This window comes from Tursiops truncatus, chromosome 15, assembly GCF_011762595.2.
Source record: "Tursiops truncatus isolate mTurTru1 chromosome 15, mTurTru1.mat.Y, whole genome shotgun sequence".
NCBI classification, from domain to species: domain Eukaryota; kingdom Metazoa; phylum Chordata; class Mammalia; order Artiodactyla; family Delphinidae; genus Tursiops; species Tursiops truncatus.
In genome coordinates, this window is record NC_047048.1 from 14850642 (window position 1) to 14875870 (window position 25229).

General features: G+C 50.6%; 2 protein-coding genes across 15 annotated transcripts; one reads left to right on the plus strand and one right to left on the minus strand.

Annotated features, from left to right (window-relative positions):
- Positions 1-38: 38 nt before the first annotated feature.
- PHKG1 (phosphorylase kinase catalytic subunit gamma 1) lies at positions 39-10901 on the plus strand. Of its 9 annotated transcripts, XM_033840866.2 has the most exons (10): positions 39-2556; positions 4548-4639; positions 5160-5338; positions 5773-5827; positions 8250-8315; positions 8594-8757; positions 9140-9230; positions 9367-9520; positions 9669-9794; positions 10177-10901. In XM_033840866.2, the coding sequence occupies exons 1-10, from the start codon at positions 2491-2493 to the stop codon at positions 10420-10422; spliced, it is 1239 nt and encodes a 412-aa protein (XP_033696757.2). In that variant the 5' UTR covers positions 39-2490; the 3' UTR covers positions 10423-10901. The 9 variants fall into 9 exon arrangements, with proteins under 9 accessions (XP_033696757.2, XP_073648162.1, XP_073648163.1 ...); XM_073792061.1 differs by having other exon boundaries at positions 9669-10901; XM_073792062.1 differs by having other exon boundaries at positions 39-2346; positions 9669-10901.
- On the minus strand, positions 10772-25123 carry SUMF2 (sulfatase modifying factor 2). 6 transcript variants are annotated; one of them, XM_033840868.2, is made up of 9 exons: positions 23994-25123; positions 21016-21172; positions 17687-17801; positions 17209-17253; positions 16693-16843; positions 15421-15476; positions 13176-13260; positions 12864-13008; positions 11296-11616 (listed from the first exon to the last, which is right to left on the minus strand). In XM_033840868.2, the coding sequence occupies exons 1-9, from the start codon at positions 24058-24060 to the stop codon at positions 11532-11534; spliced, it is 906 nt and encodes a 301-aa protein (XP_033696759.1). In that variant the 5' UTR covers positions 24061-25123; the 3' UTR covers positions 11296-11531. The 6 variants fall into 6 exon arrangements, with proteins under 6 accessions (XP_073648169.1, XP_033696759.1, XP_073648171.1 ...); XM_073792070.1 differs by having other exon boundaries at positions 11296-11559; positions 16693-16966; XM_073792069.1 differs by having other exon boundaries at positions 16693-16966.
- Between the last annotated feature and the right edge of the window lie 106 nt (positions 25124-25229).

Below are 25229 nucleotides of genomic sequence, written 5' to 3' on the forward strand. Positions count from 1 at the left end.
TGGATATTAAAGTAGTGGCCGCCTGGAGGATCTGGCAGAGCTTCCTGAGGAGCTTTGGTAGAGAAATAGTTATGTAAGGAGTAGCTCCCTAGCAAGCGTGCTGCTCATTAAAAAGATTCCAGGTGCTACAGGCCTTTGGAGCCAATGTGCAGTAAACTGAGCAGTAATGAAACTAAAATACTAACTGTTGTAATCAGGTGAATGATACAGGAAATGTGGGAGCAGACCCATTACATGTGTGGGCTCCCTGTGGCCAGGTCAGCACTACACGTCATTGTTAACCTAGATTATCCAATTTATTGGTTGGAGATGAAAATTCATTCTCTTAATATAGGCAGTTTCCCTGCAGATGTTTTTATTCTACTTAAGGCATTGTAGCTTTCTCTTCCTGAAAGACTCAAGTTGCCCTCTCCAAGCTGTCTTAAGTCCATGTTGGACTCAATTTGGGGGGCATGATTTTTTTTTTTTAAATGAACCCAGCTCCATCCCTCACAAAGAGCTCAAAATTTCATTTACTTCTGGGAGTTGACCTCCAGTCTCCATTATGCTCTGCAGTTTTCCTACTTTCAAATATACCTTTCAGAGTTTCCATTATCTGATTTTTTTTTTCCTCTCTGTTACTGCAAGGTAAGTGAAGTGCTGTTGAGTAAGTGAATTATTCAGTTGTTACCTCGTTCTCAGCGGTGTTCTTAGAGTGCTCCATTCTGTACCTAATCATTCACTTCCTGAAAGAGGCCAAGACTACCTTGCTCAAGGACCTAAATGACCACAGACAATTCACTACTGGCCAGTCCCCCAGCATATTCCCTCCTGGGTTCATCATTGGGCTCTTGCCCATTTTCCTAAAGGCTGAGTTCATAGTGTTAACGCCCCTTATGTCCAAGGCATGATGCTCTATGGTGGGTACCGAAATATGGTTGAATCACTGAATCAAAGGAAAATGAACCACTGACAATAAAATGCAAGAGTCTGGCTGACCTGGCCTGCCTCTGGTGGGAGCCGTGGCTACACAGAGAAGGTCACAGGGAATAATCCACCAGGTGTATTGGCCTTTTGCCCTAAAGTCAGAAGGGATTTTTGTCATGTATTGAAAGTGTAAGCCAGCAGGCGTCTGCAGCTTAGAATCGGGGAAAAAGGCTTATTGACAGTAAGTAAAAGGAGAATTCAGTGTTTTCATCTTTGGAACCAGATGTTGCATCTCGATAAGCTGGAGGCCTGTAAGGATAGGGACAAAGTCATTTACCAACTCCTATATAACAGTTCAGCAAAGTATTTCCCCAGAGCGGAAGAGATGGCGAGTTTGATACAATGGAAAGAGCATGTGAGCCTACATCTGAGGTTCACCTAGGCCCTCCTACTCACCTCATCGAGCAAGTCACATTCTCTCTAAAGTTGGCTTAATACCAGAGTTTTGGGGCCCCAATGAAAGTGCATATGAAGTGCATTGTAAAATGCTCGTTAAATGGGTTTTTGTGGGCTCAGCACCTGTATGAAGCAGTGTATTACCCCTTTCTTCGTTTGGTATATTAGAAGAACCAGGGGTTTGAAGAACAGGTAGCTTTAGAATGAGGGTGAGCATTTAAAAAGTGTCTGCTTGTGTGCCAGCATGTTGCATACATTATTTCCAGCTCTGTCAGCCTCTTAAGCTAGACTCACACCGATGAGGACCCTCACCCAAACAGCCTAAAGCCACACACGGTTAGAGCCCATGTGCTTTTCCTGGCACATGGAACTCCTCTCATTCATTAGAAACTGCAGGCTGAAGTTAAGGATGCAATGGAGGCAGATCAGAGATGGAGTCTCCCTAGCCTTTGAGGTCTGCATTGGGTCAGGCAGCCACGCAAACTGTAGCTGAGCGGGTCCCTGTAGCAGCCAGGGCTGCAGGGTGGGCACACCAGTGTGCTGGGGTGTCTCCAGGGCTCTGCTCTCAGCACACACAGGAGTGGCTCCCAGAGAAGCCAGCGTGTTCCCAGCAAGCTGGCTTTATCTCCTCTAAGCCTGGAGGTTGAGTGAGCTCCACAGGGAAGATGGGTCACCTTGTGCTGTCCTGCCTGCTCCCAGGCCACCGGAGCTTCCCTCACCCTCCACCAGAGGTCACCCCTGCGGAGCCTCGGCCCCGACTCGTGCACTGTCACGCTGGGCCTTGCAGCTGGGATTTATTTTTGGCACATCAGCCTTCCGTCCTCAAGTAGCAAAGCCTGAAGGAAGAGCAGCAAGATATCCTGTTCTGGCCACAAGCGTCGGCTCGGGACACGCTTCAGCCCTCTGTTGTCCCCTGTCCCCAGGGGGCTCCTGGACCTTTGGGATTCCTGTCACGTTTATTCCAGGGCCTGCGAGGACATAGAGGTGAGTAGCTGTGTGGGGAGTGGGAGAGGCTGTGGCATAGGGAAGACAGAACCCCCCACGTCCCTTAGACCCACCTCTCCCTGCTTCTGAAGGTACGTGGGCCCAGAGGCATGGCAGCACTGATTCTCTAAGTTTCAGGGAGGGATGTCATGTTCCAAAAAGGACCAGGCTACCTACTCCTGTTTGGGGACCCTTTCCAAAGGCATCTTGGTAAGGCATGGGGAATGCAGGCAGGGGCAGTGGACAGAGGCGTGAAGTTGGCCCCAGGTTAGGCCTAGAGTAAGGGGATGAGGCAAGATAGACCTCCGCCACCCACCCCAGGAGAGGGAGTGTTGCTGGGGCTCAGTGGGGCCGGTTGTGCCAGGGAACGGACCCCGACGGGACGGCATCCTGGGCTGGGTCCACATACACCATCTGCGCGGGGAGGGCTGCAGGAAGGGAGAGACCTTTCCTTACCCAGCTTTGGGAGGTGGGGGGAGGAGGGAGAACAGATGCCCCTCGTGGGAACTTTAAGCGGCTTACCAGGAATTGGGCTCGTTTTTATGGGGAACAGACACTCCAGTGCTCAGCTGGGGTTGCTGATGGGGGTGGAGCAGAGACAGCTCCAGAGCCTGCTGCTGGCAGAGGAGACTTGTTATTCTAATCCTTCCTCTGGTAACCAGGCACCCAGCAGTGGGGACACCAGCCTTCCTGGAACAGCCAGCCTGTCCTGAGGCAGCCAGGGCTGCTGCTTGGCTGGTCAGCAAATGGGCCTCTTTGACAGGCCAGACCTTCTTGGACCCAGAAAGGGTGGTGGAAATGGGACCAGAGGCATCTTTGGCCCTGCTGAGAGGCAGCTCGTGCCCATTTTCTATCTGTCCCTCTTCCTGTTGGTACAGCATTTTCTCCATTCCTCAAATCCTCCGTGTGAAGTAGGAGTTCGTACCCAGTGGCCTCTGTGTTCCTGAAGTAAAGCCGGCCAGCTCCTCTGGGTCTAGGCCTGAGTGTCCTGGCTCCGTTCTGCCCCACACTGCAGCAGGACCACTCAGGGCTCATTGGCCATCGTTAGGTAGGACACAGGGCATTCTGAGGACATGGCCATCCTGCTGGCAGGAACCTGGACCAAAGGGACACCTCCAGCCATTGACATATCTACGGAGCAGCACCTGTGACACACCTGCACTGGGCACAGTGGGGAGGGATGGTTGGGATGATCTAGAGATGATCACGGTGGGAAAGAGATGAGAGAACAAGTGATACCAGAGGCTGGGACCAGGACTCACTCATCAAACTCTGCTTCCCTCAGAGCACCTGGCACAGTACTTCTCAGAGTATGAAAGGAAGAAAGGAAGGAGGAAGGAAGGAGGGAGGGAGGGAGGGAGGACGGAAGGAAGGAAGGGTGAAGGAGGGACAGTGATCACAAAAACTAAGGGCAGAATGGGTGAAGAAGCAGCAATGGGAAGCACAGCAAGGCTGTCGCAGAAGGAGGGGTGTTTTCTGGGTAGGACAGTTACAAGTGGGGGAGATAAGGAGAGGTTATGGGAGCAGCATATTTGAAAATGAAACCATGAAGCTTCTCACCTTTTCCAGAAGTGCAGAGAGCAGGCCGAGGAAAAGCAGGACCAGCCACGTCGCCTCAAAGAGGAAAGGAAAGAGCACTTTAATTTGTCCTTTGCAGAGTTTCTCGGTGGTGCTTTCTAAACTCAAGCGTGTGCTGGCCCTGTCAGAACTAACCTTGCAGCCTGGTGGCCCGATTCCTGCCTCGAGCCTGGGCTTGGGCCTGGCTGCCCATCTGTTGCTCCTACCGGGGAGCAACAACTAACAACGAGAACATGCGGGGAGCCACATGGTCACCTGGGGTCACGGGAGCTTACAGCCAGTGGGGAGAAGCAAGTTGGGCTCTTTGCAAAGCTTTTTTAAAAATTCATAAATATTTATTTTGAATATTCACAAGAGGCCAGACCGATGCCAGGAAATACACAGACGAGGGAGAGGGACTTCCCTGGCAGTCCAGCGGTTAAGACTCAGCACTTCCAGTGCAGGGGGCACGGGTTCGATCCCTGGTTCTGCTGGGTGCCTGGTTACCAGAGGAAGGAACTAAGATCCCACATGCTGTGCAGTGCAGCCAAAAAAAAAAAAAAGGGAGAAATGGTTTCAGCCCTCAAAGAGCACACCCCCCAGGTCAGGAAGGCTGACTGCTTCTTTCTGTTCCCCTCTTTAAGGAGCTGAACATGACCCAGTACAAGACACTGCCAGACTCCCGTTCCGCACAGAGCTTCTATGAGAACTACGAGACCAAGGAGATCCTGGGCAGGTAAAGCCCAGACCTTCCCCATGAAGTTCTGTCCTGGGCTCCGGCCGGCACTGCGGGCGGGATCAATCTCTGCATGACCCTGAGCACTGACCCCATTTCCATCCTGAAAGCTCTGTCCACTTGGAGAAACTCTCAGTTCGGGGTCCTGCCCTCCTGCAGCAGGATGGAGGAAGCGGGTATAAGAGCACCCAGATTAGAGACCTCTCCCAGCCAAGAGCTCCCCCAGCTTGGGGCCAGGGTCAGGAATCAGGTGTCAGAGAGAAGCGTATGGCCCTGAGAGGGTACAGCTTCTTCCTCCGTGCCGAGAAAGAGCACTGAACTAGGAGCTAGGAGGCCCCAGAGCAGGCTTCTTCCTCTTGGACTCCAGGCAAATCGCCCTCTCTGTGCCTTCTTCATCTTACCATCCCCCAAAGCTCACAGGGAGTTGGGGGACAAGGCAGGACATATCTGCTGCAGCCTGGATCTGGGCCTCCCCCTGGGGTGAGGGGCCCCGGGGATGATCTGTCCTCTGCACCCCCAGGGGAGTGAGCAGCGTTGTCAGGCGCTGCATCCACAAGCCCACATCCCAGGAGTACGCTGTGAAGATCATCGACGTCACGGGTGGGGGTAGCTTTAGCCCCGAGGAGGTGCAGGAGCTGCGAGAGGCCACGCAGAAGGAGGTGGACATCCTGCGCAAGGTCTCAGGACACCCCAACATCAGTGAGTGATGGCCCCGAGCCGCGGCGCGGTGCCCTGCCATGGGTGTGCTCTGATAACCCAAGCCGGGGAGTGTGGCCCCAGTGCAGGGAGCCAGAAGCACCAGAGTGTCTCCTGCACCCCGAGGCCCTGAAAGCCTAGTGCCCAGAGGCTTGAGGCTCCCGGCTCCACCCTCACTGCTCTCGGGAGTCAGCTCTAAGCCCCCTCTTCCAGCCCCACAGAAGGGGTGACAGGCAGGGCCGGGTGCAGGTGCGGGAATGGGAGTGTGAAGTCCCTGGGTGCCCCCTCCCCTGGTGCGCCTCCTTTGAACACCATCGCGATACCCCTTCCAGCTTCTGAGTCCGGCCACAGCGGCCTTAGTTCCCTTGCCCCCGCCCTCCACTGCCCCCGCCTGGGTTCCTCTGTTGCCTGAGACGAGCGAGCCATTTCCATTTCAGTACAGCTGAAGGACACTTATGAGACCAACACTTTCTTCTTCTTGGTGTTTGATCTGTAAGTACCCAGGCCTGGGGCCTATTGGAGAGGCTTCTATTGTAGTCCCCCACCCAGGGCTTCCTGGAGACGAGCAGCCAGCCCCTTACACTGTGGATGCCAAATAAGGTCATAGACGCTTTAGGCAGACCAGCCCCTGGAGTCAGGCTGCCAGGTTTTAAATCCTGGGTCCGTCACTTATGGGCTGGATGATTTCTGTCAGTATCAGCTTTCCCATCGGTATTGCAGGAGTAATAATGGCACAGTGACTGGCACAATGTAAATGTTAATAAATATGAACTACCATGATGATGACCATGGTGGTCATCCAATACTTATTCTAGACCTTGAGGATACGCAATCCTACTTCATGCACTAATTTTCACAGGGCGTGAACAGAAAGCAATCAAGTCATAAAGCACACACAGAGTTATACATATACACATATATGTAAAGCTGAGCGGGGGTCAGAGGGAGTGGGCAGGGAATGCTCTCCAGGAGGTGACCTGAGCAGAGACCTGGATGAAGGAGACCTCTAGCAGAGGGAACAGCCAGAGCAGGGGCCCTGCTGGGTGGGCTTGGCATGTTTGAGGCTTGGCAAGCAAGTCAGGATGGGGGGGAGCAAGCCTGTGGCGATGGCAGGATGCAAGGTCGGTCAGTACCAAAAAGCAGATTATGCAGGCATTTGGGAGGTAAGAATTTTGGAGAGCTGAGAGCAGGAGGGTGATGTGATCTGACTGACTTTTATAAAGGATCCCACTGACTGTAAGGGGCAAGGGTGGAAAGGAGGAAGCCAGCGATATGGGGGCAAGAGGCCCACCAGGGAGACAGGTGGTAGAGATTGTATTTGGGATGTGGTTCAAAGATTGACATCATCGTCGTTGTCATCAGCAGGAGCATCAGCGGCAACGTGTCACTATTCCCCTGCTTGTGCACCAACAGGGCTATTGAGATGAGCTCCTTGTCACAGGGCCCTCTGCCCCCAGGGACCAGTGGGCCTTTTAGCTGGGAGAGCTTCTGTTTTCCCAGGAAAGGAAAAACGATACTGTCCATCTCACCAGGCTCCAAGCATCAAATTCGAACAACACAAAGTGCTCTGTGAACCGTGCACTCAGACTTCTTACCATTGTTACTGGAAAAGGTTCCCAAGGAAGGGAACTCTCCAGCTCCCATGCCCCCGCTCCATTGGAGTCCTCACTAAAGAACACACACCTCTGTTGCACGAATCATTGTTGGAGAGCTGTCTTGACTTCTCCATACATAACTGCTAATTTAGGGACTAGCTTTGAGAAAATTATTCAAGGAGATTTTGTGTTGCTGGAACACTTCATTTTGTAGCCATACCGAACACGTGCAGTGTTAAGTTTTTCTTGGAGACACAATTTAACTTGGCCTGTGTGTACAGTTCAACCACCAGCTCCAGGAAGGCAGGAGCCTGCTGATGGACCTTGCCGGGGTCCCAGTGTTGACTGGTAAATCTTTTTGCTGCTGCTGCTATTAGTGAGTTCTCCTAGCGTGTTTAAAATGGAATTAAAGTGATCAAAACTGGAGGCACACACTGCCTTTTGGGGACACAGTACCAATCGTGTATGAAACAAGGCTCACTTCTGTAATTTCTGGGTTGCTCCTCAAACAGAACTCAACTCCCCGCCCCACCAGTTAAGTTCAAGGATTTTCTTGCCTCCCTCAGATACTGGCCAGAATTCTTCCCTTGGGCCCTGCTTTTCCTGGAGGGGCAGGCAGGATGCACCTTTCCTATTTAACCAAAGGAGACTTTCCTAGGACCCCTCCAGACTCGCCCAGCTCTAGCTGTCTCAACTCGGTTCGGTGGCACTGTCCCGTAGAGCCCTTGGGGGCAGCTCAAATGTCTCTAACCTTTGAAGAAGTTGCTTGGGGAAGCTATTTTTAATGCTGCCCCAAATTGCCCTTCAGGGTATAACTAGATGATTCTAGCAGAAACCTCTTTCTAGATCATCCCAAGTGAGAAAATGGAACCGCAATTCTTAATCCTGAGAAATCCTAAAATAGGTAAAACTGCTCTTCCATCACTACTGTTGCTTCTCTTTGTTCCTGGGAAAAATCAGGATACTCCTGTCCTTCTGATCTGGGTCTGGGGCCTTGTGCCAGTGGCTCAAGTTCCCTCCCCCCTCCCAACCCTGATTTTGACCCTGTTGGATCCCAGTCCATGCTGTCACTCCCACACATGGGGGGACCTTCGCACGGGTGCCATCCCCCAGCCCCCAGTCTCCCTTGTTCTTCTTTCAACCTTCCGAGACAGCCTCTCCACTCACTTCCCTAGCTCCTCCCCACAGACCTTGGTCCCTTGTGGGGAGCAGCCCACTTTGCCCCTGGAAGTGTTAGGGTGGGTAACAGTTTTCTGGGAGCAGGGTAAGGAGGGGGTAGCCTTGGGGCACATCCAGCTACAAACCCTCTGTCCCCACAGGATGAAGAGAGGGGAGCTCTTCGATTACCTCACTGAGAAGGTCACCCTGAGTGAGAAGGAAACCAGGTGAGGGTCCACTTGCCCCTCTCCCTACTTCTGGCCTGAGTCCCTGGCTTAGGCACTGAGGTCTTGGAGGAGGCGTGGCATGCACCCGTCTGGGTCGGCAGTGTGCTCCGCTGGCTTTGGTGGCCTCCTTTCCTCCTTGACTCAGCCAGGGTAGGCCTGGCCTGTCTTGAGTCCTCCCTCACTCGCAGTCCAGCTGGCTTACGGGCTTTGGTGTCCCTGCCTGTTACCTGACCCTGCAGAATAGCAGATGAAAGTAACCTGTTCCTGTCCCACCCCAGAAAGATCATGAGAACCCTGCTGGAGGTGATCTTCACCTTGCACAAACTCAACATCGTGCATCGGGATCTGAAACCTGAGAACATCCTCCTGGATGATGACATGAATATCAAGCTCACAGACTTTGGCTTTTCCTGCCAGCTGAAGCCAGGAGAGAAGCTGCGAGGTCCGGTAACATGGCCTTGGCCCATGTCAGGGGCTCAGGCTCTCTCCTCAGCTCTCCTAGGAACAGAGGTTGCCTGGGTTTCCCCCACAAAGTAAAAATCCTACCATTTCAGGGCTGGGTGTTTCTTCCCCGGACTGGGCTGAGCCAGGTTCCCACTGCCTGCATTCCAGGCCAGGATAGCTAGAAGTGACCAGGCCACTGACGGTGCCCCATCGGGTGGCCACAGGACCCAGCACCCTGGCCCTGCCCTTGGCCCTGGGCCAGGCCCGTGTTCAGAGAGTCCCAGCCCAGCCACCACTTCAGTTCCTTCTCCATTGTCTCTTTGGGCTTTCCTCTTCCAAGTGCCTCTGCTGACCTCTTCCGATGGAAACTGTCCCTGCAGAGGTCTGCGGGACCCCCAGTTACCTGGCCCCTGAGATCATCGAGTGCTCCATGGATGATGCCCACCCTGGCTATGGGAAGGAGGTGGACATGTGAGTGTGTTGGGGGGAGGGAGGTGACCTGTAGGGACAGGGATGCCCCCATGGCTGGGAGCCCCTGGCTGGGGAGGAGGGCACGGTGGGAGCTACAGCTGGCCCGCCTGCCTTCCTCCCCGCTGCCCGCTGCCAGGTGGAGCACGGGGGTCATCATGTACACGCTGCTGGCCGGCTCCCCACCCTTCTGGCACCGCAAGCAGATGCTGATGTTGAGGATGATCATGAGTGGCAACTACCAGTTTGGCTCACCAGAATGGGATGATTACTCGGACACTGTGAAGGACTTGGTGAGAGGAAAGGCCTCCTGGCTCGGGGTTCAGGCGAGGGGCACGTACAGTGGGGAGAGGGGAGTGTACCGTGCATGCCACGGGTTGGAGGCCCTGCCAGGAGGGACCCCCCCCCATAGACGTCTTCCGTTCTGTGTCGTTCTCTCAGGTCTCCCGCTTCTTGGTGGTGAGTCCCAAAGGCCGCTGTTCGGCAGAAGAGGCCTTAGCGCATCCCTTCTTCCAGCAGTACAAGGTGGAGGAAGTGCGTCACTTCAGCCCCCGGGGGAAGTTCAAGGTACTTAAGCTCGCCTGCCACTCAGGGCCCCGGGGTAGGTGCCACAGGCCCCTGAAGTCGAAGCTCCAGGTGCCCTTCTTGGGGACTCCTTACGCCCACGGGGTTTCCAGAGCACCCGCCCTTCTCCTCCCGCCCAGCCCTGTGATGGTTGCAGCTCAACTTCTGGCTTCTGGCTCCGACAGCCTTAAGCCCTGCGCCTGCTGTTCGGGTGGGAATGGGGGTAACGGGGGAGGGGGGAGGGCAGGCGGGAACGCTAGGACAGGCCCAGCGGAAACCACACAAGCCTTCGTGGCAAACAAGCTCAGGGCCTGCCGTCACGGACCGGACCGGCAAGGAAACAGGCCGCGGGGCGGGTCCAGCTCTCAGGCCAGGCCCTCCGCAGGTGATCGCCCTGACGGTGCTGGCTTCCGTGCGGATCTACTACCAGTACCGCCGGGTGAAGCCCGTGACCCGGGAGATCGTGATCCGAGACCCCTATGCCCTCCGGCCCCTGCGGCGACTCATCGACGCCTACGCTTTCCGGCTCTATGGCCACTGGGTAAAGAAGGGGCAGCAGCAGAACCGGGCAGCGCTCTTCGAGAACACACCCAAGGCTGTGCTCCTCTCCCTGGCTGAGGAGGTCTACTGACGGGCAGGCCGGCAGGCCAGGTGGGACGGGGGTCAGGCCGGGAGGAGAAGCCACCGATATGGAGGGCACAGGAGTGAGAGCGGGTGCAGGCCTCTGTCCAGAGGGGGCACTTGGCCCCAGCCACTCTCCCCTCTTGGAGGCGTCACGCGGTGGTCAGTGCAGTTGGAGCCAGGCCCACGGAGTGGGTGGTCCAGAACCCACTGTGGTCCAGAACCAGAAGCACCCTGCCTCTCCACAGCCCAGCTATACCACCATGTCCGCTTGTCCTCACGGGAGGCCCACAGTTACTGACACTCGGTGCACTGCCTTTAGGGTCCCAGGGTGAGGATGAAAGAGAACAGTCTGAGAATCGCAATCACAGGAGCTTTTACTGACCTCACAAAGTCCAGTGACAGCACGGGAGCAGGTTCTTCTCTGGGGCCATGTTTTTAGAGGCACAGGGCAGCCCTTACATAATTAATAATAGAAAGGAAAGCTTCTGCTGTTTGTCTTTGTGGAGTATTATTCACTCTGTGCCTCCCGTGATACACAGTTGCGCCTGGTAAATCCGTCGTTCTCCTAGACCCTTTTAAGACTGACAGTGTGCTTTAAAGAGCCCACAGAACTGCATTTCACATACGGTGGAAACTAGGTTCCCTCGGAGGTGCATGAAACCCCACAAATAAGGCAAATGAAGGAATCATTTTCCTTCTACAGCAACTTGCTGGGAAAACAAGGAGACCTGGGGAAATTCTGCCTTGAGCAAACAATGTCAGGTCCCCGGGTCAGACAGTGAGAAAGTTGGAGGGAGCAGATTTAAAATATTTTCACAAACCGCCTTTCAGAGCACTGCGCCCCAAATGTTTTGAGTATGTGGCCCCCATACGGTCAGTATTTGACCTCTAAGAGAAACGTCCGGCTCCTGGACACAATCAGTAAGGTGGGCCCCTTCTCCAGGAGACAGTGGTGCCCCTCCGTGGAGGTCAGGGTCCTTTCCTGCCCGGGGGAGAGGTGTCTGCCACAGGGAGGGGGGAGGGGATGGACGCAGTCCCGAGTTTGGCTGTGTTTGGCATGTGGCCAGGGAGTGCCACGGGTGCCACGGGGGACTCTCCTCATCTCTGTGTGGCTGCTCACAGCTCCCCAGGTGGTCGGCCTGCACTGGAAGCACAGCGGAAGCCTAGGTTGTCTGAGGCTGAATCTGGAGTATTGCCCATTCTGCCACCAGGGAAGGGGAGAGAGAATGGACATTTGTTGAGAAAGGGACCCAGGGCCTTACCCAACTCTCCTGCTCCAGCTCCCAGGGCCTGCTGTGGTCTGGGGCGCCTGGGGACTGGTGGGGGGGGCATACACAGTCTGGTGTGTGAGGGTAGGGCCTGAGGGTGTGCCATTCCTGGGGGAAGGGGGTAAGAAGGGACCTTGGGTGGAGGAAGTGAGGGTGGTCCTGAGAGACTGAACTGGAAGGAAGGAAAGGCCACAAGTAATAACTTCAACTGTCGGTAGTTTAGAATAACTCAGCCAAAAAAAGCCTGTCGGCAAGAAGTGAGACTATCATAGCACCAATCGGTACCTCACACTTTCCAGAGAAGTTTCACACGTATTCCTTCAATTGCCATTTCCCTTACTGCTCTGGAAGGTGTGTTTTGTTCACCATCTCACAGACCCAGAGTCAGACACTAGAAAGATTTAAATGTCTTGCCCAAGGCCAACCACTGCTTTAGTGGCACAACAGAATCAGTGGCAAACCCAGTTTCCTGGTCCCCAGGCCAATACTTTCTCCACTACTTTGTCCTAAAGAAAAAGGTGAGGAAAATCCAGGGGCTCAGTGTATCAAAGAAACGCCTGCAAACCTGACACACTGAGGCCACAGGAACAGTGGCTTCTCGACAGTCCTTCCGGAACCCAGGAGCAGGAGGAGTTGCAGGGAGATTAACCAAAATAAATCCACAGATGAACAAGGTGGAGGGTCCTAGAAGGGGACTCGGGAGCCGGGGACTCCACCATTCAGGTGCCACCACTAGCCATCTGTGTGAAATGAGCAGGCTCCAGGACCTCCCTGAGCCTAGTTTTTCTTGATTGTAAGACAAAACGGTTGTAGAAAATGACTTTTCATGTGCACACTCGTTGGAAGAGTCAATGTTTCCATGACCCCTGGCCATGACCTATCGATGTGGCCATTCCACTTCCCTCTCTCTGCAAGCCTAGCTCGGAGGACAAGAGGGGAAACCACATAATTAAGATGCTGGACACAGAGTCTGCCTTGGGGCTGACAGCTGGCAGGAAAAGGCACCAGCAGTCCCGGGCTCTTGGCTTTCTATGGCAAGTGTGGCTTGCTTCCTCTTCTGAACCCACAGCCCCCAGTGGAGGGGGAGGCACGGCAGCGGCAGCCATGCCAGATCTGGTGCCACCTGTGCTCTGGGAGACCAGGACCCAGACCCTCAGCCCCCAGCTACCGAGCCCCTCACCTGGTGGTGACCCGGGCCCGGTGATTGGCAGAGCCATCGGCCGTGTCGATCCAGGACGCCCCCCGGAGGACACGCATGTCCTGGTCGGCAGGCTGGTATGGTGACGCTGTCCACTCCCACACGTTGCCCACGAGGTCAAAGAGCCCTGAAGCACAGCGGCAGGTCTGGCCCAGGCTGGGGAGCGCCACCCGATGGCCCTGGGGAGCTAATGCTTCCCTGTGCTGCTTCTCTCCACCTCACTTTTCAGGCAGGACCATCCCACCAGCCGAGCTGTGAACGCTGACATGACAGCAACCCGACGAGCAATCTTACCGTAGTTGTTCTGTGGGGGGAAAGCATTCACCGGGGAGACTCCGTGGAAGCCATCCTCAGCCTTGTCGCCCTTGGGGAACTTTCCCTGAGGGAGGGAGAAATTTAGGCTCAAAGATTTACCATCCCGTCCCAAGGCAGCTGCTCCCACCTGCCCAGAGGAGTTTAAACCAAGGCCATCTTGCGGTATCCTCTGCGGTAGGGGAAGGGCACGGGGCAGTGACCCTAGGTTCCCACCCTGAGCTCCCTAACCAGCTGCCTCGTGTCCTCTACTATGATCTCCTGGCTGGATTAGGAAATGTGTCGTTTCCCCTGTGTCCACACCAGTCTGCCCCACTCCCATTTTCTCGACTTCCTCCCCATGTGCCTTGAGAAGAAAGGCTCTGCCTCCCCTCCTCCATGACCGGCACCCGTCTCCTCAGGAACGAGACGCTCATCCTGTGCTCCCCTGTACCATCGCTTTCCCTTCTATCACCAACAGGCTTAACTCTCCCTCATCTGCTCTGACCCTGCCTTCCTCACCTCCTGCTTTTTACCGCCAACATTCTGGAAAAGTAACCTGTATTTGCTGATGCATTTTGTTCAACTTGTTCATTCTGTTTCTCATTGAAATTGGAGTTCAGCTGCCCCTGCTCTATGGGGGCTGATCTTATGAAAGGGAAGATGAAGGGGCTACAATTTACTCATCGCCAACTATGTGCTAGGGCTGCTACATCTATGTCTTTAATCCTGACCAGGTTGTGAGGCAAGTATTTTCTCCCTTTAAAAAGCTAGCAACTGGGACTTCCCTGGTGGTGTAGTGGTTAAGAATCCACCTGCCAATGCAGGGGACACGGGTTCGAGCCCTGGTCCGGGAAGATGTCACATGCCACGGTGCAGCTAAGCCTGTGTGCCACAACTACTGAGTCTGCACTCTAGAGCCCACAAGCCACAACTACTGAGCCCATGTGCCACAACTACTGAAGCCTGCACTCCTAGAGCCCATGCACCACAACAAGAGAAGCCACTGCAACGAGGAGCCCGCGCACCGCAACGATGACCCAATGCAGCCAAAAAAAAAAAGCTAGCAACTGAGACTCAAAACAGTTAATTTAACAAAGATCCCATGGTGAATAAGTCAGATAAGACTTTTTGCAAAGCTCTGATCCCAAGATCATCTAAAAGGTCAGTCTACCCCTGAGGCCCTTTTCAAGGCTTCACCCTAAAATGCTGGTGCTGGGCTCCCCTCATGCTGCAGAGTCCCCTTGGGGGATGTCATTCCTGCCTACAGTGTAAGCTGTTGACTCCAAACCAGTTGCTCTGACCCAGACCTCTGTCCTAAGCTCCAAACTCATACTTTCAACCTCTTACTGAGCATATCCATGACCCAAAGGCAGCTTAAGCTAGGCTGATCCTAAACTGACCAAGTTCTATCCCTCTGACCCCCAACACGCATATTATCTATTCTGGATAATGGTCACACCAGCACCCTCTTGCCCAAGCTTGGATTCATGCTTGAGTCCTTCTCTCTTCCACTCCTCCATGTTTGGCGAAGTACCAAACCCTGTCTCTCCTCTCAGGCAGGCGTCTCCCACCTGGCTTCCTCTCGATTTCACTTCCACTTCATGCAAGTGTTCACATCCCTGGGCCATGGCTGCAGCCTCGGATTCAGAGACCTCCTGCAGCTCTACTTCATTTGATCCCACACAAATTTTCAACAATCAGCATCCCCCAAATCAAAATGATGTTGTCGCTCCCCTGTTTCAAGACTTCTGTCGGCTCCCCACTGCCTGGAGGGTAAAATCTAAAACCACATCTTGGCACCCCTGGTCCTTCATAATCTGCCTCCAATCCACTGCCTACTTCATCTCCTATACCTCCTGTTTCCCTGTGCGCTAGCCTCTCCGAGTCTGGCATGTCTCTGAACACACAGCACCCTTTCCTTATCCACTGCTGACATGCATGTTGTTTCCTCCACTTTTCTCATGGCAAACTCCGGTTCAGTCAGCTCAAATGGCATGTTCACTGTGAAGTCACGCCCTGCTCTTGCAGCACAAGAGAGCACACTCCCAGCACACCCCCCAGCACACGCTGCACATCTTCACTATATAGCCCCACCACGTTGTCTTCTGCTTTACCCCTTTACCAGCTTTCAGTTCCATTACAACACGAAGGCCTCTGAGTCCCACAGCCTAACACAGTGTCTAGCCCACAGCAGGTCTCAATCAACACTCTGAGAAGGGACAGGAGTGAGGAACGTGTGTCTTACCTGCCACAGGTTGGTGCGGTTTGGCTGGAACTCGTTTCCCCAGGGGTAAACCTGACCTGCCAGGAGGGCAAGGAGACAGCGGAGGAGGGAGAGGTGAGGAGTTGGGGAAGAAGGGAAAGGTAGAAAGAGCGAGGCAACCGAAAGGAAGTGATGAGAACAGAAGAATAAGATTACTTACTTTTACTTCCCACGCCCCTCCCTTCCACTCACAGTATTGCACTCGGAGGCCCTGGCTTCTGATTTGCTCCAGGACAGGACAATTCTAGGTGTGGTTCTGACCAATGTCATTCTGCAAACTATTTGTTACCAGCTCATGCTGGGATAAGTACAGAAATTGAGAGTAAGCATGGAGAAACTTGTTCTTTAGACTTAGACTGGATAAATGAACAAGCAACCTCATTTATCACATTAATAACTTTGACTATTGGTATAGCCAGTGTTCATTCAAAGACTGTGTAGAGGTGTTGAATATGGGAAATTGCTATTTCACTCTAACTTTCTGTTTAGCTAGGATTGCAAACTAACAAAGTTATAAACAAATAGCAATGTTATATTAATCCCTATACAGCTATGGAAAAGGTATACAGTATAGGTAATCCTTTTCTTTTTCCCTATGCTATGTTGTTCTGATTATACTTATTGAAATGGAACTTGTCTGTAGACTCTCCAATAATTAAAAAAATATGTCTGTTTTTTTCATTTCATTTTCCAGTTACTAATTTTTACGCTATTTTATGGAAGTATTGGTCTGAGATGGATTAGAAATAACACCAACAACTGGTCCATCACTACACAGTGTAAGAAGCACTGCTCGGGGCTTCCCTGGTGGTGCAGTGGTTAAGAATCCGCCTGCCAATGCAGGGGACATGGGTTCGAGCCCTGGTCCGGGAAGATCCCACATGCCACGGAGCAACTAAGCCCGTGCGCCACAAAGACTGAGCCTTTACTCTAGAGCCTGTGAGCCAGAACTACTGAGCCCGTGTGCTGCAACTACCAAAGCCCGCGCGCCTGGAGCCCGTGCTCCGCAACAAGAGAAGCCACCGTAATGAGAAACCCACGCACCGCAACGAAGAGTAGCCCCCACTCACTGCAACTAGAGAAAACCTGTGCACAGCAACAGAGACCCAATGCAGCCAAAAATAAATAAATAAAATAAAATTTAAAAAAGAAGCACTGCTCTAGGGAGCACAAACCTATCCCACCCTTTAAAGCCCCCCATGCAAGGTAGGATGGGGAGAAAGAATAAAGGGAAATCGCTTGGCATCTCTATACCCTTCAAGCCCCCTCGGGCAGCAAACTCCCACTCTTCTTCAATGGGCAGCCGTTTCCCCCGCCAAGCACAGTAGGCACGGGCATCATTCCAGCTCACGTGTACCACTGGGAGCTCCAGTTTCTCTCGGATGCCAGAGCCAGGACCTGCAGGCTGATAGCCAGGATGAAGTGAGACAAGCTTCTGGGAGCTCGTGGAAGTCTGAGGAAGGCTAGGCTTAGGGTGCCTGAGTTCAACTTTTACCACAGATGGAGCAAGGAAGTGGGAAGAGAGAGCCTGGTGAGTGAGGAGAGGTCCAGAGTCAGAAAGAAGGACTAAACATGAGACGAAAGGGAGAAATGGGATGGGCCAGGGGTAAAAGGATTAGGGCAGAGAAAACAGGGTGGCTTGGCTGCTTCCCTAAAATTTCTCTGTCATCCTTTTAAACTCAGTATTTCTAGATGGGCAAGGGTCTAGGGAAGCCAGGCCTCCCAAGAGTCAACAGGGGGAGAAAACAAAGTAGAGGAACCAACCCTTACCTGCCTCCAGAATGCCCTTTCCACTGGAAGCCACCAGAGGAGAGACTGCAAAAAGGAAGGAACATGACTAAAAAGATGCTCTGACCCAGCGAGGGCACCTTCCTGACTGACACCCAGTAGGCAAAGCAGAGACTTCAGGCTGAGACTCAGGTGGTCCAAGTGAGGCTGTGTCCAAAATCTCACCACCCGTATTGGAGGGAGGCTTCTCAAGAGGTTCTCTTGCTGGTCCAGGGAGTATACTGAACGCTGTGTATGTCTGCATCTTTACAGAGTCTCTCTATACAGAAACCAGCACAGGGTGAACTTCCTGGGAGTGTGTGTTCATCTGACTCTTCCAGCGTGGGTCTCTCTTGCTTCCTCCCTGCCTCTGGTTCTCAGGTTTGATTCTCTACTGTGGCCCAGGGGACCCCAGATCCCACAGGATTCTCTGTCTAGGTCCCACTCCCATCCCCTCAGCTGCAAACCTAGGTTCTCTTACCTGCATTTTCTGGGTTGCTTTGTTTCTAAGCTCATCAGAGACAAGGTCCTCGAAGACAAAGCTCCACCCAAACACCTCAGCCTCTGTCTGGTACTTTTTCTCCCTGACAAACTCCCTGAAAAGAGATGTTTCATACGGTTTAGTTAATAGGGTTCTGTGCTCCACCCTCACCCTCTCCTGTTCCAGAAAACCTCATACACCCTTATCCTATTAGTCACACATCACAGAATTTTCATGAACTACAAGGAATTCACCTGAGAGTCTGAGCAGATTTTCTTTTAAAATCTGTTGCTGTGTGTGCAGTTCACAAACAGGAGAATTCACTCTTTTTGGTGTATAGTTTTGTGAGTTGTGACAAAGCACGTAGTCACTATCACAATCAAGATACAGAGCAGCAGTTCCATCAACCACCCCCCAAAATTCCCCTGTGCCTCTGCAACCACGGATCTGTTGTTTGTCTCTATAGTTTGGCCTTTCCCAGAATATACATTCACATAAATTGAATAATACAGTAGTATGTAGTGGGGGGCAGTCTGGCTTCTTTCACTTAGCATACTGCTTCCAAGATTCATCCCTGTTCCTTTTTTTTTTTTTTTTTTTGCAGTTTGTTGCCTTTCATTGCTGAGTAGTATTTCATTGGATGTATAGGCCATATTTTGTTTATCCATTCACCAGTTGCAGGTCATCTGGGTTACCTCCAGTTTTTGGAGATAATAAAGCTGCTGAGAAGATTCAAGGGTGGGAATGGGTCTCTCTTCGGAAAGGTCTTCGTCACATACCTAATGTCACAACAATCACAGGAGGGAGGCAGAACAGGGGTTATTATCTCCCTCTAACAGATGAGGGAGATTGAGTCAAACAAAAATGACTTGCCGAGATTTTAGAATGGATTTTCATATAGTTTGGTATGGCTGAGCAAATTTCAGCAAGCAGATTTCCAGGGTAAGATGGATTGTTTTCACTGGGCTAAGTGTACTCCATCTGTGCTAGACCTCTGATATGAGAAGACATCGTTCACCCATCAAAGGGACATTGAGAATGGAGGAGGAGATGAGATTTGGTAGCAACAGCTATTTACCAACCTCTGCCACCTGAACGGTTTGAGACTCTTTTACCAGAGAGGCGAAGACAGATTATGGGTTCTAAGCAAAGTTTAGGGGCTTCCTGGAGGTGACATTATATTTCCATAATATAAAAGGTCAATTTAAAATATGAAAGAATGCATCTAGGGCTTCCCTGGTGGCACAGTGGTTAAGAATCCGCCTGCCAATGCAGGGAACACGGGTTCGAGCCCTGGTCCGGGAAGATCCCACATGCTGCGGAGCAACTAAGGCCGTGTGCCACAACTACTGAGCCTGCGCTCTAAAGCCCGCAAGCCACAACTACTGAAGCCCGCGTGCCTAGAGCCTGTGCTCCGCAACAAGAAAAGCCACCGCAATGAGAAGCCTACGCAATGAAGAGTAGCTCCCGCTGGCCACAACTAGAGAAAGTCTACACGCACCAACGAAGACCCAACACAGTCAAAAATAAATAAATAAAATTAAATTAAAAAAAAAAAGAATGCATCTACCTAGCTAGCTATTTCTGGTTGTCATGATGCGGTGCAAGCCTGATCAGAAGTGATTTCTCCTTTGATTTTAATAACTTTCCTGTTTAAAAATATTTTTTTAAAGCATATATAACATCATATTATAGAAAAACAAGGAAACAGAGGTAGGTAAAAAGAAAAAAACTAAAATCATCCATTATCATACCAACTAAGATATACCTGTCCATATTCTCTCCCCCTTCACCCCACAGCCAAGGATTTTTAAATAGCTTTCAGAAGGTGCTTCCTGTAATCATTTTCCTTTGGAAGTTACAAAAACATGAGCAGAATCCGTCACCTAATGCCACGTTGCATCTTCCAGGTCTTTCTTAATGCATATACATTCTATACATATAGTTTTAAAAAATGGGATCATACCCTATTTAGTATTTTGTAACCTACTTTCTTCACTTAACACTTCAGAACTATCTCTTTTTGACAACAGGATTTTTAAGGGCTGCTAAGTAGTCTGTTATATTGATACAATATGTTTAAGTAAGTGATCCTAAAGTTGTTAACATTTGTTTACAAGATGACATTGTAAATGTATTAGCGTTGTATCAATAGCTAAACGTTTTTTAGCTAAATGTTTTTGGGCAACTTTTAATTCTTCAAGACAAATCCCTAGAGGTGGAAGCAATGAGTCAAAAGGCCTGAGGAGTATACTGACAATCCTTATGCTTATTTCAGCCTGTGTCTCCTGAATCAAATTTTCCCCAAAACTTTTTATCCTGAAAAGTTTTAAGTCCACAAATGTAACATTAAAGTCATTTCTCACATTTGCTTTATTGTCTTCCCATCCCCTCCTCTTCCTTTCCCTCTCCTCCCTATATACTCCCTCCTCTACCATTTGAAGGTAGTTATAGGTATGTCCTGGATCATTTTCTACTTAAACCTACACAAAACATCACCTTGGGGACACTGACGCAGCTCAACATGGCTTCTTAGATTAAGCTGGAACCAAAATGTTTGATTCTGGAAACAATGCCATTTCCCTAAGTAAATGTAAAGGGAATTTAAGGGACTCTCAGCTACTATGACCCTTCTCCCAATTCCTTCTCCCCTGTTGCAGAGGTTTCTGTTGAGTGTCTGACTTCTGCCCATATTTCTCAGTGCTATGCCCAGTGCGCTGGACAATCCACTGGCTCAAGAGTCTGAGGATCTCAGTTCCAGGCCCAGCTCTGCCACTAATATCTGGACTTCAGATATATATATATATATATATATATATATATATATATATATATATATATATATATATATATATTTTTTTTTTTTTTAATTTTGGCTGCGTTGGGTCTTCGTTGCTGCACGCAGGCTTTCTCTAGTTGCGATGAGCAGGGGCTACTCTTCGTTGTGGTGCACGGGCTTCTCATTGCAGTGGCTTCTCTTTGTTGCGGAGTATGGGCTCTCGGTGTGAGGGCTTAAGTAGTTGTGGCTCGTGGGCTCTAGAGCACAGGCTCAGAAGTTGTGGCGCACGGGCTTAGTTGCTCTGCGGCATGTGCGATCTTCCCAGACCAGGGATCGAACCCGTGTCCCCTGCATTGGCAGGCAGATTCTTAACCACTGTGCCACTAGGGAAGTCCCTGGACTTCAGATTCTTCATCTTAAAAATGTAGATAACACTTATCTCACTGTACCATTGCAAAGATGATATGTGGTAGTGAACAAGCTAATCTCCTTTTAAATATTATGAAGATTAGAAAAGCCTTTACTTCTCCTGGAAGAACACTGGATGTACCTGAAGTCTTTGTTGGTGACAGGAAATATGTCGATGGCAAAGGGTTTTACCATCACCTCCCGGACAGGTCCTTCACCATCTCTGCCATCTGGTGAATTCGTTCCCATCTGGAATCTCCCACCTGGTAGCTGGACCATGTTGGTCATCTGCCCATTCCCTGCAGAGAAAAAAAGAGTCTAATATATATAAAAGAAGTGGCAATATTTGGATCATATGTAAAACTCATAATGCTATAATGAAAAAAACAATGGAAGCTTAAAAAATTTGGCTTTAGGACTTCCCTGGTGGCAAAGTGGTTAAGAATCTGCCTGCCATTGCAGGGAACATGGGTTCGAGCCCTGGTCTGGGAAGATCCCACATGCCGCAGAGCAACTAAGCCTGTGTGCCACAACTACTGAGCCTGCACTCTAGAGCCCGCAAGCCACAACTACTGAACCCTTGTGCCACAACTACTGAAGCCCACACGCCTGGAGCCCGTGCTCCCCAACAAGAGAAGCCACCGCAATGAGAAGCCAGCGCACCGCAACAAAGAGTAGCCCCTGCTCATCGCTACTAGAGAAAGCCCGCGTGCAGCAACGAAGACCCAACGCAGCCAAAATTAAATAAATAAATTTATTTTTAAAAAAAATTTTGGCTTTAAATTCTTGTTCTGTCACTTAATTTGCTGGGTGACCTTGGGCAAATTACTTAGTCTGGATTTCAATTTCTTCATCTACAAAATGGGGATAATATCTAACTCAAATGCATGGCTGTATTAAAATAATGTGTGAAATGTTTAGCACATGGTAGGTTTTCTTTCTTTTTTTAAAAAATTAATTTTGTTTGCCCCGGGTCTTAGTTGCGGCATGCAAACTCTTAGTTGTGGCATACATGTGGGATCTAGTTCCCTTACCAAGGATCAAACCCAGGCCCCCTGAATTGGGAGCACAGTCTTTTTTTTTTTTTTAATTTTATTTATTTATTATTTTTGGCTGCGTTGGGTCTTCGTTGCTGTGCACGGGTTTTCTCTAGTTGCGGTCAGCGGGGGTTACTCTTTGTTGTGGTGCGCAGGCTTCTTATTGTGGTGGCTTCTCTTGTTGCAGAGCACGGGCCCTAGGTGCATGGGCTTCAGTAGTTGCAGCACACAGGCTCAGTAGTTGTGGCTCACAGGCTCCAGAGCGCAGGCTCAGTAGTTATGGCACACGGGCTTAGTTGCTCCGTGGCATGTGGGATCTTCCCAGACCAGGGCTCGAACCTGTGTTTCCTGCATTGGCAGGCGGATTCTTAACCACTGCGCCACCAGGGAAGTCATCAGGAGCCCAGAGTCTTAACCACTGGACCACCAGGTAAGTCCCAGTAGGTTTTCAACAAATGTTTAGTTCCTTTCCTTACCTCTCTATTCTTCTGCACGACAACCTTTTGTCCCAGCGAGATAAATCTAGACACTATACTCTGAAACACATCTATCAATTTTCTACCCATACTACTGCGCATGTTTCTCTGACTCTTCCTTTTCACTCGTTTGAACTCTTATCAATTCGTAATGATTTTCACCATTATATCATATGCTCCAGAAAGAAAAGAACTACATCTGTTGCCAGTGTATCCCTGGCACCTAGCACAAGTGCACAATAATTATCATCAAATGACTGAATGAACTGCTTTACACTTCCTGTTTGGATACCTCCAAAAATCATAGAATTAAAAGGATCTTTATTTCAACCCCCTCATATGACAGGGGAAAACCAAAACCCAAAAGGGAAATGACTTAAAGAGCTATTTTACAGGAGAAACCCGGGTCTCCTTACTTCCAGGTCAGTGCTATTTTCAAAAGGTCACACTTCTCTGGCTTGACATACTATTTTGTTATGTTTCTACCTAACAGTGTCTAAGTACTATAATTTCTCTAAAGGCAGAGTCCTCATCTTTTCATGTTCCCCAGTATCCCATCTTTGCCCCTTTTCTCATTCTCATTCTGACACACTCACACATGATTTCGTCCACTTTAAGGGGGGTGAGCGTTGGAATAAAGAAAGCAGGAAATTCTCAGATTAAAAGGGAGTTAAGAAACAACACACAGAGACTTCCCTGGTGGCGCAATGGTTAAGAATCTGCCTGCCAATGCAGCGCGACAGGTTCGATCCCTGATCTAGGAAGATCTCACATGCCGCATAGCAACTAAGCATGTGCGCCACAACTACTAAACCTGTGCTCTACAGTCCTTGAGCCACAGCCACTAAGCCTGCGTGCCACAACTACTGAAGGCCATGAGCCTAGAGCCCGTGCTCCACAACAAGAGAAGCCACCGCAATGAAAAGCCGGGACACCCGCTCGCGGCAACTAAAGCCCACGCGCAGCAATGAAGACCCAACACAGCCAAAACAAAACAAAACACACACACACACACACTAACAATATATTAATTTTATTCAGACACTAATTCAACTAGTAAACTATAATTTTAAAACATTTACAGTAGGTAAACTTGAACACTAACTGGATGTTTAATGGTGTTAAGGAGTACGGTTAATGTTTTAGGTGGGAAAGTGAGTGATACTTTTTTTTCCCGTGACTTCTTGTCTTTTTGGCTATTCAAGTTAAATATTGAGGAATAAAATTGTATCGTGCCTCGATTCACTCCAAAATGAATTTCCCAGGGGAAGGAGAAAGTGGGAAGGGTCCCAAAGAAGCAAGGTTAAAGCCATAAATTGGCAACCGTTTAAACTAGGCAACGGGTACGTGGTGGACGGGAGAGGATCGTTTTATTCTTTTTTTATGCTCAAAAGATTCCAGAATAAGTTAAAACTATAGAAGAAGTGAGATACACCTCGCCAAGTTGGCCGCCTCTGGGAGGCACCTCCGGCCGCTGCAAGATAGCGCAGGACGCTGGCAGACCGGCCATCGTCTCTTTCCCCGCAGGGGCCGAGCGCCCCACCCTTTTTCTCCTGCCTCCAAGGACGAAAGGCGCCAGGGGCAGTTGGGCAGGCCAGCACACTGACCTAGTTCGAGCCACGGGCCGGAGAGGAGGGACAGCAGAGTCAGCAGCGGCGACAGCGAGGTGCCCATACCCAGAACACGACCCCTGGAGCCCTACGAGGAGACGCGCCACCGTGCAGGTCCTCTGCGCACGCGCTCCGCGCGCATCACGTCGGCGGCCGTGCCCTGCGCGCGCGTGCGCACTACTCCTCTACGCGGCCCCACCTAGAAATTAGTCCTGGGGCCGAAGCTCCAGTGTTGCCGGGCCAGGTAATTAAGTCAATTTTCTCGGCGTTGGGATCGAGAGACCCTGCCATTCCAGAAGCCCCTTCTTTAGCTTGTGAACATTTGGACGGACTGATTTCCTTCCCTTTTGTGCCCTGGAGTACCACCGCAAGATCACAGAAAAGGCTTCAACTTCCAATTTATTGTACGCTCACTGTAGGCAACTGCGAAGTCCTAACGCAAAGCTTAGCAACACAACATCCCTTTCAAGGTCTTCAAATATACCTACTGTATTTTGTAGCAACATGTAGAACAGTAATTTGGGTGAGAAAAATAGGACACTAGAGGGTTTGGGAGGGATATCAGCCTAAGCAAGGTTCCGATGTGCAAAAATACCGTCTTGCCTGAAAATCTCTTACCTCACCTGGTCCTCAGTCACTACGCCTTCAGCCATGTATTTAACCTCTGCCTTTCCTATTTTGCCACTTTAGACTTGCAGCTCTTTCAACTCCCTTGACTCTATTTCCATCTTTCTACTCACTACAACGTAACATTTCTGGGAAGCAGTTTAGCAAAGCTACTTCAAAAGCATGAAAAGTCCAATTTATCCAATAGTGTTTTTTACTCAAAAGCAGCTGTCCCCAACCTTTTTGGCACCAGGACTGGTTTCACAGAAGAGTTTTTCGAGGGGGGCGGGGATGGTTCAGGAAGTCATGCAAGCGATGGGGAGCAGCAAATGAAGCTTTGCTTGCTTGCTCCCTGCTCACCTGTTGTGCGGCCTGGTTCCTAACAGGCCGCTGAACAGTACTGGTCCTCTGCCCAGGGGCTGGGGGTACCCCTGCTCAAAAGGATTTATACTAAGGAAGCAGGAATGCTTTCAAAACCTTAAGTTACTTAAGTCTTACTTATAACTAGCATAAAAATTGAAAACTTAAATGCTTAATGACGGGGAACTATTGGAGATAAATTAAAATACATTCATTAGAAGATTAAACCATTAAAATGTTTTTCAAGGAATATTTAATACGATAGAT